The 18,409-nt window shown below is 44.0% G+C and overlaps 2 protein-coding genes and 1 non-coding gene across 9 annotated transcripts in view; 1 reads left to right on the top strand and 2 right to left on the bottom strand.

Moving 5' to 3' along the window:
- Window positions 1–12,446, bottom strand: part of LOC142775903 (uncharacterized) — a 77,243-nt gene extending 64,797 nt beyond the window's left edge. For 6 of the 7 annotated variants that reach the window (XR_012887138.1, XR_012887139.1, XR_012887140.1 and 3 more), the window contains exon 1: window positions 12,147–12,294. Coding sequence is in view for 3 of the 7 variants with exons in the window: in XM_075878392.1 (XP_075734507.1) it covers window positions 12,147–12,219 (73 nt within the window). In the remaining 4 variants the exon portion in view is untranslated. Of the gene's footprint in view, window positions 1–12,146 lie in introns of all 7 variants that reach the window. The other variant, XM_075878390.1, reaches the window with a different exon arrangement.
- On the bottom strand, window positions 10,369–10,441 carry TRNAE-UUC (transfer RNA glutamic acid (anticodon UUC)). The gene has a single exon. It is a non-coding gene; the product is annotated as a tRNA-Glu (tRNA).
- The window catches only part of LOC119177318 (uncharacterized), a 39,094-nt gene continuing 33,026 nt past the window's right edge, over window positions 12,342–18,409 (top strand). Inside the window, exon 1 of the mRNA XM_037428784.2 lies at window positions 12,342–12,481. The gene's annotated coding sequence lies outside the window, so the exon portion shown is untranslated. The remainder of the gene's footprint in view (window positions 12,482–18,409) is intronic.

The following is an 18,409-nucleotide window of genomic DNA, read 5'->3' as shown; positions in this document are numbered from 1 at the left end:
CATCGGAGTCCACAACCACACCAGATCACCACGCCGATGAATCACTGGCCGATGGTGAATGTCATAGCGTGCCTTCGCTTTGTGTTGCGATGCCAATGTGCGTAGTCGAGCTATGCGACGCGCCTCTTCGGTGAGGCAGAGAGTCTCGGCAACAGTGACGTTGTCGTGATCACAGACAGGTAATATTGTGTCGATTGTGGGCCAGGGTGAACGTGCATAAAGCAAAAAGAAAGGACTATAACCTGTAATCTTATGCTTCACGGTGTTGAACGCGTAAGTAATGAACGGGAGTACGTCATCCCAGTTCTTGTGGTCGCATGAGACATACATAGACAACATGTTGATAATGGTGCGGTTGGTACGCTCCGTCAGCCCATTAGTTTGGGGGTAGTGTGGTGTCGAGTGGCGCCGGTGGGATTCGCATAAACAGAGTAGCTCCTCCACGACATCCGCTGTGAATTGTCGTCCATGATCGCTGATAATAAGGCGAGGTGGGCCGTGTCGGAGGATGACGTACTGTAACAAAAACGTAGAGACTTCACTGGCAGTTGCGGAGAGGACCGCCGCTGTCTCGCAGTAGCGCGTGTGCTAGTCGGCACAAACAATTATCCATCGGTTGCCCTTAGCCGATTTTGAAAAGGGGCCCAGAGCCAATCCCCACTTGTTCGAAAGGTGCGCTTGGAGTAGGCATCGGCTGTAGAAGACCAGCTGGACCAGTTGATGGACGTTTGTGACGCTGACATTGCATGCAGCTTGCCACATAACTCTCAACGGACTTCTGCATACCAGGCCAATAAAAGCGCTCTTTAGTCCGGTGAAGCATCCGCGCCAAACATATATGTCCAGATGTAGGGTCGTCGTGCATGACACTCATAATAACTGTTCCCAGGCTCTCCAGGACCACTAGAAGGAAACGCATGCCACTGCTGGAGAGATTCCTTTTGAACAACAGTCCATCACACACACAAAAACAGCGTGCAATAGTGGAAGCGGATGCAGTGGCGAATAGTGGTGCTAGTTTAGCGTCCTTCCGCTGTTCTGCTCTAAAACTGGGGTAGTCCGGGAACGTAGGTGACACAGACGCTACAAGCTGGACAAGGTCATCGGATTCACAGTTAGTTGTGCTAAGTGGCATACGTGAAAGACAGTCCGCGTCAGCATGTCAACGACCACTCTTGTAAGCGATGGTAAAACTGTATTCTTGTAGCCGGAGTGCCCAGCGTGCAAGGCGGCCACGAGGGTCACGAAGGTTGACAAGCCAACACAACGAGTGGTGGTCGGTTACGACTGTGAATGGGCGTCCGTACAGGTAAGATCTAAACCACTGAATTGCAAATATTACCGCCAGGCATTCTTGTTCCGTAACAGTGTAGTTTTGTTTCGGCCTGCTTAGGGAGCGACTTGCTTATGCGATGACATGTTCGCGGTCACCGTAACGTTGTACTAGGATGGCTCCAATACCTATACCGCTAACATTCGTATGAAGCTCTGTCGGAGCAGAAGGACTGAAGTGCTGAGGGACGGGTCGTGACGTCAGCAAAAACTTCAATAGACGGAATGAAGAATCGCACTCTGGAGTCCACTCAAAGGAATTGTACTTTCGTAAGAGGCATGTGAGAGGATACGCAACGTCAGCAAACTTCGGAATAAAGCAGCGGAAGTACGAACAAAGCCCCAGGAAACTACGAAGGTCCTTGACGGAACGCGGCGCATTGAACGCCTCAACTGCTGCTGTCTTCTGGGGGTCAGGGTGGCTGCCATCCTTGTCAATGAGATGCCCGAGCATAAGCGTCTGGTGGTCTCCGAAGTGGCATTTCTTCGAGTTTAAAACTAGCCAGCGTTTTGGATGCAGTTCAAAACAGTATCCAGACGAGAGTTGTGTTCACTGAACGTGCGGCCAATGATAACGACGTCGTCGAGATAGCACATGCAGATGTTCCACTTCAACCCACGCACAATGGTGTCCATAAACCTCTCGAACGTTGCCGGTGCATTGCACAGTCCAAATGGCATCACGTTAAATTCAAATAGCCCATCAGGGGTTACAAGGCAGTCTTTTCCTTGTCCTCTGGGCACATCGGAATTTGCCAATAACCGGATCGTAAGTCTACGGAGGAAAAATAAGAGGTCGCATGTAAGCAGTTTATTGCATCCTCTATTCGGGGCAGCGGGTATACGTCCTTTTTAGTCACGGCATTCAGTTGGCGATAGTCAACGCAAAATCTCCAAGATCCATATTTCTTCTTAACAAGGATTACTGGTGCTGCCCACGGACTGGCTTACCCTTGTACCACTTCCTTTTGCATCATTTCCTGCACTTGGTCGTTGATAATTTGTCTTTATGACGGGGAAACACGATATGGTTTTTGGCGAATCGGACTTACCGCGCCAGTGTTGATGGTATGGCACGTTCGAGATAGGAGGATAGGGATTACTTTGCCCTTCTGCGCAAAGTCAAATACCGAAACGTGCTTCAACAGCACATTCATTAAAGTTCGGCGCTCGCTTGAGCTAAGCGACTTATTTATCGTTGCCATGAGCACCCCGTCCAAATTGTGACAACCAATTCAGTCACGTTCTTCCGGCAGGTCTGTGAGCTCGACCACTGATAAGGGGGCGTGTTCTTTGCTGACCGAAGCTAATTTCAAACAATTGGGTAGTGTCATGGGCTCAGAGGAATAGTTTACAGTCCATAGGCCAGTTCGTCCGCCATCAATCGACACCACACAATGAGGAACCAACACATTCTTCATCACGCAGTTTATGTGCATTGGTTCTATGCTCGCATCGATGCTGTCAGAATCCGCGCAGCGACAAACAAAAGGAACACGTACGGTAGACAACGCAGGTGTGAGCTTATCGCCACAGACACACAGCGTAGTTTGGTCATCCGCTGGAGTTTCCAGAAGTTCTGACGGCATCTGGCCACTCACAAAGACTTTCCCCGTGCGACAGTCTACAGTGCCACCACATTCTCGCAAAATGTCTATGCCGAGAATGACGTCATGTTTCTACCGAAGAATAATAGGAAACTCTGTCGTTATCATAAGGCCTCCCAAAAATACTTCCGCACTACACACCAATAGGGCGCAACGGCTCTCCACTCACTCCACAGAACGTCGAAGTTTCATCCCAGGTAAAAACAACTTTCCGCCCTAACACGTTTTTAAGGAAGCACTCATCACGGAAATCGTTGTGCCTGTGTCCACCAAGGCCATCACAGGCACATAATCCACCAAAACACACACTTTGTTTTTAAACGTACACACAGGAGGTATTTCTGTCAGTAGCACGTTTCCAGCGACCTCACCCCTATTGGCCACGCTGGCTAGTTTTCCGGTGGCGAAGAAGGCGCTTTGCGAAACAGCAGTGAAGGAGAACAATGAGCAGGAGGTAGTGGTGGGGGCGTTAAACTCCTGTCAGAGACCGGGGAGTGGTTGCGGATGTTGCTGGGCCAATAGTTGTCATCAGGTGGTATGTGGGCCGGCCGCCAGACACCATGAGACTGTTCACAGGGTCGTGAAAAGTAGGATGGCTGGTGATACCGAGGAGTCACCCGACGGTTGCAAAACCGCGATATGTGGCCTGGCACACCGCAGGAATAGCACACCGGCCGAGGTCAAAACGTTGGTCGCTCGTCGATGAATGGAGCGTCATCATTTGCTGTTGTGTGACGGATGTACTGGTCGGGTACGTCGTACCGAGACGTCGGGTGTCGAGGAGGCATGCAGAGAGATCGTTGGTCATACCGCAACGCGGGAAATCTGGTTGTCATCCTTGACTGTGGGGCTGGGCTGTACTCCACAGTTGCCGCGCTCATCGTCGGTTGGCATGGGGTCAAAGGAGGCACATCCATAGCCTCACGTGGCAGACACAACTCGCGATGGTCAGCTGTCGAACACGACATTTCTCGGTGGGACAGTTCCTCACGAACAATCTGTCGAATGGTAGAAAAGAGGTCGAGGGCAGGATTCGTGTGCACACTGGCCACAGTTGTAACGTTAGCCAGCTGACCAAACTTAGACGCAATTAGACGCATCTTGAGCGTTTCAAACGTTCGCCAATGCTGAATGACGTTGGACACAGAACTAAAACTTTCTTTTCCAATTAGAAAATTATACACGTCCTCAGGAATCCATTTGAGCAGATGCCCAGCTTTGTTCTCTTCCGACATAGTAGCACAGACCACCTTGCACAGCCTTAACACTTCTATATAAATGGTGCATGTCTCACCTGTTAGCTGTGCCCGTTGCGACAGTGTTTGCTCAGCCTGCTTCTTTCTAGCAACCGAGTCGCCGAAACACGCCCTGAGCTCTTCAACAAAAAGATCCCACGTCGTGAGTGCGTCCTCGTGGTACTCGTACCATACCAGTGCGGTGTCGGTCAGGGAGAACACTACGTTGGCTAGCATAGCGGCTGCATCCCAACCGTTGGACGTACCCACACATTTGTACTTGGTGAGCCAGGCGTCGACATCTTCTTCGGCTTTTCCTCCAAAAGGGCGGTGGAACACGGTAGTACGGAAACGGACCAGACGGTGCCGTCCTGGAAACTCCTGCTTCTTCGGGCATGTCGAAGTCACTTACGGCAGATGGTGGGAGACCGGCAAGTCGACGGCTTCGTCGAAGCTGTGGCAGTGATCGTTCCGTAGTTGAAGCGCTTACCCAGCTCCTACACCACTCTGTTACGTTTGAAAGAGACTGGTAGAGGTTGAAAGGGGCAGTTTATTAGGTCGTGAGGGGCAGCTCAGAAGCGGCCGACTGGTTAGAGATCCTCCTTATCCTCTTCTTCCTTTCTCGCTCCGGGTGACAAGTGCGTTCTCCATATACGCTTCTTTGTCTTCGTGCATGTGTGCAACAATATCTTTGTTAAAAGTGCACTTGTGTTAACTTTCATCTTGCCTGCGTAATTTTTCTGAGAAAACTCGGTATAAGCTTAATATAATGGACGTCAAACGCTGTACTAGCGATTACGGAGATTCCGTGGGTTGCGCAAACATTGTTGTTTGCTCAACCCAGAATTTTTATGGTTAGACAGTTTATACAACCCAAGCTCTTATCGACCGTTGTATTTCAAGTGCGTTAGAACACTCATGCACTGAGAATGGTTTCAAAGTTGCAGTACAACACTTTTTTACGTTTCTTGAATTAAGATTACGGAGTTTTGACATGTACCACAATTACGCACACCTACGATTTGCAGATAATTGAGTTCTTCCAATTCTAATTAGGTTTCACCTAATAATTAAGAAATTCCGTGAGCTTTTGAGCGAAGGGTTGTCCATGCTCAATTCATAATACTTGTTATCATCTGGCGTTTTGTTTCATTGTTTACACAATGCACTAGGTTTCGGCCTTATGAAGCTAATCACCCACTACAGAAGGCACACACTGCGCTGTGCCTATTCCCTTAAGGCCACGTATTGGGTGCATAGCAATTCCGAAAAAAGGTTTGTTGCACTAAGTGTTTAAAGTGTATACGCACTGGAATACAATATCGCTATCTTGTTTACTCGTAAAAACCACCCTATAGGGTTGCCTAATTTCCCCCTCTTTTACGTCCGCATCTTATGTGCAAAGTATTGTGCTTTGCGTGGCGAAAAAAAAAAACAATTCCATCTTTAATAAACTTACGCCGCCTCGCCGCGGTGGTCTAGTGGCTAAGATACTCGGCTGCTGACCTGCAGGTCGCGGGTTCGAATCCCGGCTGCTGCATTTCCGATGGAGGCGGAAATGTTGTAGGCCCGCGTGCTCAGATTTCGGTGCACGTTAAAGAACCCCAGGGGATCGAAATTTTCAGAGCCCTCCAATACGGCATCTCTCAAAATCGTATGGTTGTTTTGGGACCTTAAACCCCACATATAAATCAGTCAATAAAATCAATCAAAAAACTTATTCTGCCAGTTACACTATATCGAGAAGTACAGGGTACCTTCTTTGATGCGTTTCCATACAACGAGTGGACAAACAATTGCAAATATGGACGAATGGTTGGTGGGTCGGGTCCAGGGTGGGGCAGGAAGCACGGCTTAGCCTAATAATCAAGATCGGCCTTGAATCGCAAGGACGTATAGGTGTTGTGATGAAAATGTAGAGGTTTTTCTTATGATAGTGACAACCGTTTTTCATGAATTGGTAATTATAAATTTCTCATTTGTGACAACTGGTATGTTACAAATTTAAGTGTCTGATTTATTAAATTTGGCCAGATTTATTGTCTTTTTAAAAGAAATAATGGCTACAAAAGTATCATGGCAGTTTTTTTCATTCTCTCATATATTTACATATGGTGCCACATGTGTCCTTGTTTAGCTACACAGTGAGGACGCCCTCTGGTTTCGCGACAAACTTTTAATATATATGAGAGGGCGTTGATATAAGCTTTTCATGAGAAAAAAGTCACAGCGTTGCCGCAAAAGCAAAGTAATGAACGCGATAGCAAGATGTTGGAACGTCATGCACAGAATGGAAAGCAAATCTAAACGTGTCCCGCGTTTCTCACTCATAAATGATGCAAGAAACCTACTCCCAGGACTAGATACACGCAAATAAGCGTCTCAACTATTTTGCTGTGCGTGAAATTCGTGCGCTTTTTGCAAATCGAGACTTCAATTATTGCAGTGACTTTTGCGCGCATGGTGTTTACAACAGAATTGTTCCAGTCAAAGGCCAAGGACATTGCCACCGAATTGAAAGTCTGCCTGTTGACGATGGCAATGCGCAATTGCCCGAAGAACTCAGGACCGAAACGGAAACATACAGCAAGGCTGTTTTTTATATCAATTGGTTGCTAAGCCAAGCAACCAATATGTGGTTTAGTATTGTATACTCAATTGGCAACATATTTATTTGCTAGCATAGCTTTAAAAAGCCCTGTTATATTGGGGGGGGGGGGGGGAGGGCGCGAAGCTTGTTAGCCTGTCCGTCTGTCCGTCCATGCGTCCATCCGTGCGTCCATCTGGTAAACACTCCAAGTACCGCCATCTCCCATATCGCATCCCGGTGGCTACGTACGACAACAACAGAGGATGGACGCACCCGTAAGCTGTACTTGTAAAACATGAATAACTTCAGTCAGTTTTAATTCTTTTTAAATGTAGTGAATGGAGCTATGGCAATTGGTTTGGTGCAGAATTTTAGAACTCATTTCGGTGAATTTTTTTATTGTATACGTGTTATCTGAAATATTAACCTTATGGGGTCGTCCTGCATTCATAACAAGATAGGGAGGAAAGCAGCTGATGAGACCAGTGATGAGTAATGCGTGAAGAAGAGATGGTCGGGTCACTAGGCAAAAGAGGTTGTCAAGCTTAGAGAAACCGAGTGTTGGGCGAGTCTGTATTCTATTGCAGAAGAAGTTTCACGCAAAAAAAAAGGACAAGAAGGAAGAGAGCAAAGACAGACACAGCCTGTGCTCTTTTTTTTGTCCATATTTTGCGCGAAATACCGTCCAGAAGGGTTGCGAGATAGCCGACATTTCTGTTGAAGAGGAAGGGGGGGGGGGTAAAGACTTATTTCTGCAGTTCATTTGACTTCACAGCTCAACGTAGAACGAAGGAGCATGGTTATGAGAGTAAGAGGGAAAAGAGAGGGCTCCATCTCGACAAGCTAGCCGTATTTTCTGTGTTTATCGTGGGAGAAAGTAGTGCAACACTGCAGGGTTTTTTGCTCTTTTCAGTCCCGCTAGCATGGCCGGGAATGCAGTTTTTTCGGGAGGGGGGAAGAAAGTTTTCCCGACCAAACAGGTAAAACTCAAAATTTTTGCTGTCCTGTCCACCTTCACTCTCAAAAAGCAAATGCTTGCTTTTATCTCTTTCTTACAAACAGGGCTCGAATACCAGAAGCAAAAACGCTGGCCGGTTAACAGGGCAGGGGAAAAGAGAACTCCTCGAATCCTGGTGATCTCGCCCTGACACCTCTATGAGTCACCTTCTATGACCTCCGACGTTTGCACGGACCTTTAAGTTGGGTTAACTAGTCGACCTTCCCTCATCTCTGCCAGTATATAATGAAAATGCAGTTGGTATAGGCTGCGTGATGTTAGTACCTTTTATTGCTAAGTTACTTCGTTATGTAGTGGTGAACTTTGGTTTATTTTGTCATTGAGGTTGCTTGTTTTGAAGCAATGCATGCTCATGCAATAACTATGCCTTGAAAAATGTTCACTACGACAGTACGCAAAACAGAGTGGGCAGTACTATTTTAAAAAGGAAAACAAAAACAGTGCACACTTCTCTCGAAGATTACTTTGCAAAGCAGAGTGAAGGTACGCTTTTTTTAAAGACAGGCCGCAAACGTACACGCTGTAAGGGTGTCATTTGCTTGAAGTATGAAGATGAGCGCCTACTAAAATGCGCGTGTAATATCAACAGTATCATCTCACCAAATTAGGAAATTATCTGGAGAGGCACTCCCAATTTTGTCTTCGGTGGTACCAAAATTCGTTCATTTTCATCCCCAGGAATTCTAGACATAACATGTCATGCCACCTCTCGGCGGCGGTCGGTCACCCCACCATAACTGAATGAAAAGCGCAAGAAAAAAAAATCCTATATCATGAACCAGACACGATATTAAAAACGATTCCCGGTTTTTCATACTAGGCGAACACCAGAACATTTGAGACCTAGTTTCAATAACGTGCCACGTAGTGCCTTTTTTCCCAGACAATCTGAATATCTTTCTGCATAGCCAATGGGAGCGGCCACAATTTTGACACACTTTGGCTTCTTTAAACACCGATTACAAATCTTAGAGAGGAGATTTCAAAAACAACTCCCTGTTTTAGATTGGACGATAGACGAGTTTTTGATTGATACAATGTGTTATTGTGTAGCCAAAGCTATGTAGCTTCCTGAGTCGTTTTTGTCAACCTTATAAACCCTTTTCTTAAATATAAAGTTGGCTTTTCTGCAATACGTCTTGCATTACGGCAAAGCCAGCTAATAATTAGTAAATAGCGTGTTGCGTTGTTTGCTTACGCTCTGACGAGAAAAATACATACATGTGCAACTAGGGCCTCGTTTCCACTTGATGGACGGCAAGTACCACTGTTCGAAACGTTCGAAAGCATTTTTGTTCTCACTGACTGAAAAAAAAATGCTTTCGAACATTTAGTTAGAATAGGCCTATCGATTTAGAAATATATGGGAAGAATACATCTGTCTTAAACTTTGTTCGCGTCATGGAGGTGTGTTTTTTATGGCGTACCGGCTGTCTGATACCGAGGTACATAGAATCGACTTCCTGATATTGAACGCTGTTCCTGTGTTTTTGTGTTTGTGTGGTCGGTTTACGAGGCTAGTTATTCTCGTGTACTCGAAGACTGTAAGGAATTTAACCAGTAGCCGTGGCTTCGGTGTCCTCAAATTTCATGGCGCTCACATTAATTGCAGTTCCCATGTGTAAATATTTTTTTGCTGAATGAATTATGCAGGAAGCAATCAGCTTAACCCTTAGGTTATTAATGAAGCTGATGAATGGTCCTTCGGGGATGTTTAACAGTTGTTCTCGATGGCCATGGTTTTTTCGTTTGTCGTGCATCTTTTTAGAGAATTCTGGGCTTCATTTTTGAAGCGCTGTGCTTCCAACTTGAGTGCTGTTGATTTCATGTGATCTTTCTTATTTTTATATTTTTGGTGGCTTTTTGCGTGTTTGTTTCTTTTTGTCTTCTTTTCCCAAATGATGGACAATAAACCAGAAATGGCAGCTTATTTTGAACAAATCAAAGAATAAGAACTCAAGTGCTTTTTTGAATTTTATTTGCTAAAGCTCTGTGAAAAAAATACAGAGTAACTCTGCAGTGCTTAGATCAAAATAGAGAACTTTTTCATATAACCGAGGCTGACACGATCGGCATAGAATAAATAAACAGAGGAGCAAACACTTAAAAAAAAATTCTGATACATCTCACTGAAATTCCGTTCAGACGAAGTAAACACATTCGTAAAATAATCTGGAAGCGCCCCGCAACAGCTCTGCATAGTGGGAGTGAAAAATCTGCAAAAAATCCTCCGGGGGTTCCACGTAATCACTCCGACTAGCCGGAGCGAAAGGCCGGTAAAAAAATGCCAAAAAATTACTCCAGCTTGTCGGAGTGAAATATCAATGAGAAATGCTTCGGATGTACCACGCAATAGCTTTGGTCAGCCGGAGTAAACACTTTGCTCCGCAGGTCCGGAGCAAAACTTCCTCCGAACAGGGGGGTCGTTAGAGGGCTAACGTTTTACTTCGACCTCGGAGTAATTTTTTTTTTACAGAGTTTGCATCCGCCTGGGAGATGATAATGACACGGACTTGTACAGTTATACCCGACTATAGGTATACACTCCGTTCCTAAAAAAAGAGAGAAGTAGAAAACAAAAAGGTGCGCCCGAGCAGGGGCTTGAACCCTGGACCGTTAGGTTGAAAGCCTAACGCTCCACCGACTGAGCTACCCGGGCTTCTTTTGAATGCCCAAATGGAACATATGTAAGAAAGAATAGAGTAATCAATTTAGAATACAAGCATAGGTTGTCTAAAAAAACAACAGATCAAGAGACAAAATGTCAGGGCCAGACGGCGACTAATGAGGGCACGTTTCCGAATGGTTATATCGCATAGAGCTCCTTTTACAAATTTAGATACCCTGGCTGCAAGGATCAGTGTCATTGTGCTCTGGGAAATAATAATAATAATAATAATAATAATAATAATAATAATAATAATAATAATAATAATAATAATAATAATAATAATAATAATAATAATAATAATGGGGCTAAACAGAAAAATGATTGTGTGTGTGCTTTTAGTTGGAACTTTAGGCAGTACTTTTGGGACACCTTGCGCCCATTCGTCGTCGCTGATTTCCGCGATAGCTTTGGACGGTGCAGAGAAATAAACTCTTTTCTTTCAAAAACAGATTTGATTGGGTTCCTTTCTCTTTTTCGTCCTCCTCTTTTTCCTCTTCTTATTCTTGTTCTTGTTTCTATTATTATTATTATAGTGGCTGTTCATCCATATGCTAGTTTCTATTTCTTTACATTTTATTTCAATGAATGAATGCTACACGATTAAAGGTTGGGCAAGGTTGAAAGCATAATTTTTTATTTTTATGTAGTTCAAATAAAGGACTTACAAAAACAATCATTGCAATATGTGAACCCCACCTTGTGAGTTTTCTATTCATTTACACCATGGTTTTTAAGTTTAGCATAATTGAAGCAAAGCATGAGTGATCCGCGATGAGATTGTTTTAGCTTTGCTTTGCCCCTATGTAGCACAGGCGTCGCCTCCAAGCAACTTTCAAGCGTTTACCCATGCTCGAGAATCGGGTTAGTGTCACAAAAGTTTTATTCATAAACAGTTTCCACCTTACAGCGTTATCATTTTGTCTCAATGGCTACGTATTGAGTGAAATTTAATATGGGTTCAATTCATGTTATTGAAATAAAACACGAGAGGACGACTCACGTAAAACTGAAGAATCAAATGTTACTGAATGTATTAAAAATGTTTTGAAGTTCCACAAAGGAAGCCGAGAAATAATTAGCTGGTTTTATCTGGTGTATTTGTATGATTTTGTTATATCTTTCGAGGAAAGTAACGCAAAAGTAATAACAAATCTTCAGCCATTCCTTTCGGGTAGTGAATTTGATCAGTGTAACCAGTGGGATATTCGTGTAAGTCATTCGAATTGCAATTTTTTTCGAAATTTCCTTCCGCATCATGCACAAGTCTGAAGTTAAAGAACGTGCTAGATAAAAGAATTTTATGCGCAAGATTTTCATGGCTACTGCTCTTGAAAAACATCTGTGTTTAAGCGCCCAGGAGCGATATGAAATAGCGAATGCCCTGTCGACAACGAAGGGCGGCTGGATCTGAATTTGAGCTATACCAAAATTCGATGCACTAAACAGTATGAGACAGGCGCACGCCTCATCAAACAAAATAGAAAACCCTGAAGATTATATCCCACGCAATCCAGCGTTTTTTTATCTCTACGTTAGGCGGCCAATAGGCTCGAATACGTGCAGTCTGGATTCAATGTAACTGCGACTTTGTCGTCCATCGTGGCCGTGTTCATTGCAAGAAGTGCCTCATTGCTTCAGCGTGAAGCTGATTTTGGCTAAATGGTGACAGCGTTTAGATGTCAGCACGTCTCACCTGGTAGTAGCAAACGATTGTGACGTCCATAGTTTTCCCCCCGCCCCGCTCTTTTCCGTTTGCGCACAGACATCCACCTTGTTCCTTGCTTGTATTTTCAATGCCTGCATGCTCGGTGTAAGCGCCTCTTGTTAGATGTATATCCGTCGTCATGGCGACTATCTCTCGTGCCGAAGTGTAACCTTCTTCGTTATCTTCTCGGTCCTTCGATCGGCATATTGGGCATCTTACTTGTGCGAGGCTTGCGGCACGTATTTTCTCTCGTCAATACGCTGCTCCTTTGTGAACAGTTTGCCAGTAACGTAGACTCGTGGGGGTATCTACCTTAAACAAAGGTAATTCGTGAATAATCCTGCTTATTCACAACGTTCATTCATTAGCATGTGCTGTTTTTTTTGTCTTAAAGGTGTGATCTAGACGATGCGCTTCTTTCTTTCTTGAATTGAAAGCACTGAGCGAGCACTAACTAAACTGCTTGCGGAGAAGGCTCTTCGTATGTTCTAAGGGTGCATTGGCTGATAATTTTGTATAGTGGAGAATAAGAAGACATGCTGACCCTAGGCTAACTGGGACCGTGCAGTGCTGACGCGCTCTGATGCCGCGAAGTGATGGATGTGCTCTGTGAATAAATATATAACCTTCAGCAATCGCCCAGTGTTCAGAAATAGCGAAGTCGTCAGCAAGCGCGCAAATATTGCTTTAAATACCGTAACGTTACAAACTATGCAAAGGGTTCCGCAGTTGGGCTCGACAGAAAAGGGCGTTCTGTGATTCTAGCGTGAAAACTGCTTGGGGGGAACGGCGCCTTCATATGTGGTCAGGTTGCTATGGTTTATTTCTTCTTTGGAAATGCACTCTTACATTTCTCCGTAAGAAAGCGATGGTTTATTTGTTTCATGTCACGTTTTGATATTAGAAATGACAGGTGAAGTTCTTGTAGGAGGAAACGCCGCGATCATATCGACATGAGCCATCGCGTTCGAAAAAAAAGCAATAGACGCAGAGGAAGTGATACGTAAGCACATACATACAATCGACTATATTGCACGAGAACGATAAGAGGGCATTGAGATACTGTGTGAGCCGAAGAATGACTACTCTTGAATGGGAATAGTCGAGGCGTCCAGCCGCTGTAATGCAGTCACGATTACTTTGTATCCTTACCCTTCCCCTAATCACCAGTTTAACCGCGTTAAACAGTGAAAATGGTGACACCGTCATGAACGTTGACTTATCACATGGGGAACAGCAATACAATAACACATTTCTTATTCCGCAGATGTGAACCGCTTTTTTAAGGTGGCGAAAATTTGACATTGTAAATTACGAGCTATAGTACCTAAACGCTTTTCAGGTGCAGTAGTTGAAGTTATGTATGAATACTGATGACGTAGTGTACACCGATCTAATCGTTTAGCTGAAGGGTGGATAGTTGACACGGGAGGCCTTAAAATATATGTCATGAATGTTTAGTTTCATCTATTGCAGCTATGTTCGCATTTACTAAAAAAACGTGCAAAAAATCATTTGGCCATATCAGTGATTCTGATTTGAAGGCATTGGTCATGGGACAAATCAAGCACCCTTAATGGCAAGATTTGTATTCAAGCCAGTGAAAGCAATCTGCTGATGGCACGCCGCCAGTAGCAACAAAATGAACTTATTCTTCAGCACTTCTAATCCTGAACGAATATTCAAACTATGAGCTCTCCCACCACGGATGTCTATTAGTTGTCGGGCTTGACTGCTGATCGGAAAGCCGCAGGCTCGAATCCCAGCCGCGGCGGTCGCATTTGCGATGGAGGCGAAAATGCTCGAGGCTCGTGTACTTAGATTTAGACGCATGGTAAAGTGCAGCGGATGGCCGAAATGTGCGAAGCCCTCGATGACGGCGTCACTCATAATAATATCCTGGTTCTGGGACTTAAAAGCCTAAAAATTATTACTCATTAATTGCCCGAACTAAATGCTCTACATACAAATTCGGACCACAATGTTCTAAAAAAAATGTCATACGCATTTAATCTTTTTGGTGTCTTCTTGCTATGTTTTTTTACGAGAAATGATGGTTGACAAGGATTACACTGCTTTACCCTTTAAAGTCTTCCTTAATGTTATGCCACCTTGTGTCGCACTGTTATAGCCTTGTTGGGGATTTTGAACCATTTATGCAGAGCATACAGCGCAAGTCGTAGCGCTACCTATTACATGTTTATTTTACAGTGTTCCAGTGGAGTTATAAGCTGAACATGTTGGAATTACGAATCAGAAGTAGCAAGCAGAGTGGAAATTAATACTGATAAAGGGACAGAAACAACTACAACACAGACAACTGCCTATGTTGTATAATATAGTTTTGTCTCCCTGTTATTTAGAATATCTGCGCTTCTTATAAAGTAAACAGAGTTTTGAATTTATTCTACTGAGTTTCCTACCGTAACAATATTATGTGCAGTCTTGCACTGTCACGCCTGCTATTAACATAAATGTTTGTGCCCCCGCATCAAGTTCATTAATATCGAATATTCATATGCAACCTTAAGTGCACCATTATTATTGTTTGCTCAGGAACATGTAGCGCATTTTGTATCCAAAAGACACGTGATACACGTTATAAGACCATAGCTCGCCTTATTGCGTTATTTTTGGCATACTTTGTCTTTTCTTTTTGCTACGCATTATAAGTATTAATGGCACTACTTTGTTTCTCTAACTTTACTTTTATGATACAATGTATATCCTGTTTCTCCAAGGTACGTTTTCTCGGACATGATGTTTGTTACACTTAAAATTGCCCCGCCGTGGTGATCTAGTGGTTAAGGTACTCGGCTGCTGACCCGCAGGTCGCGGGTTCGAATCCCGGCTGCGGCGGCTGCATTTCCGATGGAGGCGGAAATGTTGTAGGCCCGTGTGCTCTGATTTGGGTGCACGTGCAAGAACCCCAGGTGGTCGAAATTTCCGGAGTCCTCCACTACGGCGTCTCTCATAATCATATGGTGGTTTTGGGACGTTAAACCCCACATATCAATCAATCAATCAATCAATCAATCATTACACTTAAAATTAATCAGTTTCCTGAATTGATTCAAATTCCTCTCATGGCAAATTCTATAGAATCCCACAAGTCAGAGGAATATTTATAATATGAAAGGAGGAAGAGGCTTTCACCAGTTTGTAGCACCAAACTACGATCGAATGGATGCCAATTTTCTCTCTCACAATTTCACTACAAAAATGAAAAGAAAAGTTAAACTTGCCTGAAACACTCGCTTTATTTTTCTGAATAACTTAATGACTGCGAGAACGTTTCATAGCTATAGATATTTACTTAATATGTAGTGATTGGCTAGTTTGTGAGGCATAATATTTGGGTACCACCAGGGATTGTGTTTCGATCATTTTGTGTGTCCGTAATTATTTCCATTTGTGTGCTGCTTCATGAAATAAAACAGAATTTTAACGGAGCTTGGACATGTATAAATTGACGAGTGGTTTTAGCGCTGCACAACCTCTATAGATGGTGTTGTCCTTTGCACAGCCGGAGGAGAGGGCCAAACTCACGCGAAAACTACACACACGCTCACGCAGGCACACACTTGTACTAAAACATACGCGCACACGTGCACAAACATAGATACAGAGAAATCTGACCACCTCTCCCACCCAAAGCGTTTTGGTGGCCACGAACTGGTACAAGTTGATGTCTATTGTATGTCGTGGCTACATAAGTATATTCGACATGATGAAGAGAGGGTGCTGTTGAAATAAATAGCTCTGAACTGTGGTATGAGGTGGCCCCTTCTTAGAAGGAAGCAGATTCTTCAATCTATATTGAACTGCGCACGGCGTGGCGGTTACCAGGTAGGCGACAAACTTCGTATTGATTCAGTGACTCGTGCATTCTCCAACATGCTACTGAATGTCACGCTGGGATGTTGCTGCCATTAAAAACAAGCTATGTAATTTAACGTCCCGAAAGTGCCGAGCGGCTAATTTATTACAGCATTGACAAAAGTTCCGAAATAGGTATGATAAGTTTGGCCTCTGTAACGTGCACTCGAAGCATGACACTAACATGGTTTTGCAATCCACCCTTATTTGAATTGGACCAGTGCCCCCCATTATAAGCCGCCCAAGTGATTTGTGGCTACCATCCATTTCACATATCTTGAATTAAAATTCTCAAACGAGCAAATTGGTTATTCAGGGTTGATCTCTCTTTTTGCCTTGAATGAAGTTGTAGTTCTACGAGTTTTAGAAGTGAAAGCCAGTATAAGCACACCTGGTGATGCTCTTCTATCTGACTGGTAGAAGAGGTTATTGTATGGTTCTACTTGAGCTCACAGTTAGTTCCGAATGAATATGCATCATTAACTCTCCGTACAGAACTTGTTTACAGCATGTGTCGCAAAAGTAAAAGAAAAAGTATATTATCATCAATTTGGCGATTTACTAATAAAGAACACATTTCGATCTCAATAGGGAATGCCAATATCGGCCCGCAAGAATGAACAAGCGTAAGAATCACAATTACGCTACATGTACAATACCGTCAATTAAGGGGGGGGGGAAGCATGGCAGTTGTCACAAGAAGCGGTATATCACGAAAGTAAACCATGCGTTCGCTAGAGTGAGTTGACTGCCCTCACAAAAAACTGGCCCCGTATCTGCATTTAATCTGCAAATGTCGTCGAAAGTCTATAGTTTTGCGTGTAGAGAGAGTGAACAAAACATTTGTTTGATGTTCTGCTCGAGAAAATAGGTGAATGGTATTCTGGGGCCGCTGCGTTAGAGTGCCTCGAGCGTGCAGCGGAAGTGAACGAGCGCATAAAGTCACGTCACACGTGAGACACGACCGCCATATGGCAGTTTTTTTCATGAACAAAGCGCGTGGCTCTGAGACGGGTGTGCACGCCTGCCTCAGAGGTGATCAGGTGTAGAACGCAAGGCGACGGGTAGATGCCACCACCGTCTCGTTTTAGCAAAGCGTTGGAAACACTCGCCTTTCCGTGCAAGCGTTGGATGGTCAGCGCAGCCTGATAAGCGCTACGGTCCTTAAAATTATTTATGTATGCCTTTTCTAGTAAAAGGCTCACATGCAGAATATATACGTGTTGTTATGGTGCCCCATACACGTGATATAATTGCTTTTTTAATCGAGAATTGCACAAGTATGAACGCTGAATCTTGAGGAACATAGGTGGGCGCTGCGGATGGGGTCGGCCGTTTCAAATACCCGATCCTGTTAAGAGTAGATAAACAGACAAATGTACAGACAGACAGACCAAAATTTTTTTGCGTCGAAGGTCCCCCAAAAAGAGTATCGTCTTTAAGAAACTTGCCTCCTATCTGCAGAAATTCTACATACCAACAGTCACCCTCAATACGGAATATATGAAGACAAGTGACAAACTTTCTGTCACCCCCTGTCACCTCCGAGTAGGCAATTAATACACCTTTTCTGCATGAATTCTGCAGAGCATTTGTAGTCGCACAGGATGCAGCATGCCTGCAGAATATCTACAGAAAGTCTACAGAAATTCTACAGAAATTGTGCAGCATTTCTACGGAATATCCGCAGTGTTTTGTACCGGTGAAAAAAAGTAATTAATAGCTACCATTTGTATTAGCACAAACATTTAAGGAAGCTGCAGCACCGAAAGGTATAATACCGCCCATACACCCACCAAACATGTGCCCAACACATGAAAGCAACAACAGCAAAGTAAATACGAGAAGCATAACTGTTCCCACTTCACAACCTAACATCGACTACCCGGTATATATAGCCATGGTATTTTGACTGGCCATTCAGCACCGGTAGGAAAATTCCTATGCTTCAAAATTTCACATAAATATGTACACAGAATACGTGCAAAATCAAGGCGGCCATTAGGGAAGAATAAAACACACAGATCTTTAGTCTACACTTGTAAAATGTGCAACGTTCTTTTAATTTGACATTTAATGAGTGAAATTTAATGACCAGCTGACAGGCTGTCACATGAATGCAGAAAAGCTGCAGCCTTTCTTCAGACAGACTGCAGACTAGGGTCGCTAGGGTGAATGGTGGTTGACTGAAAGGTGAAGCCCATTAAGTTATTGATATGGAATGTTGCATGACCCGTAAAGCATATATTTGTACATATTACATAAATCCACACATGAACTCACATGGCCCACATAAACAGAGAGGTCTGCTTGCCGGTTGTGCGGCGTCTGCAGAAAATCTGCAGGCCAGGTCGGAAGGGAGGTGACCGCTG

The sequence above is a fragment of the Rhipicephalus microplus genome, chromosome X (genome assembly GCF_043290135.1).
Source record: "Rhipicephalus microplus isolate Deutch F79 chromosome X, USDA_Rmic, whole genome shotgun sequence".
Classification (NCBI taxonomy): domain Eukaryota; kingdom Metazoa; phylum Arthropoda; class Arachnida; order Ixodida; family Ixodidae; genus Rhipicephalus; species Rhipicephalus microplus.
Note: the sequence above shows the minus strand (reverse complement) of the source record. Positions and strands in the feature narration are given on the sequence as shown.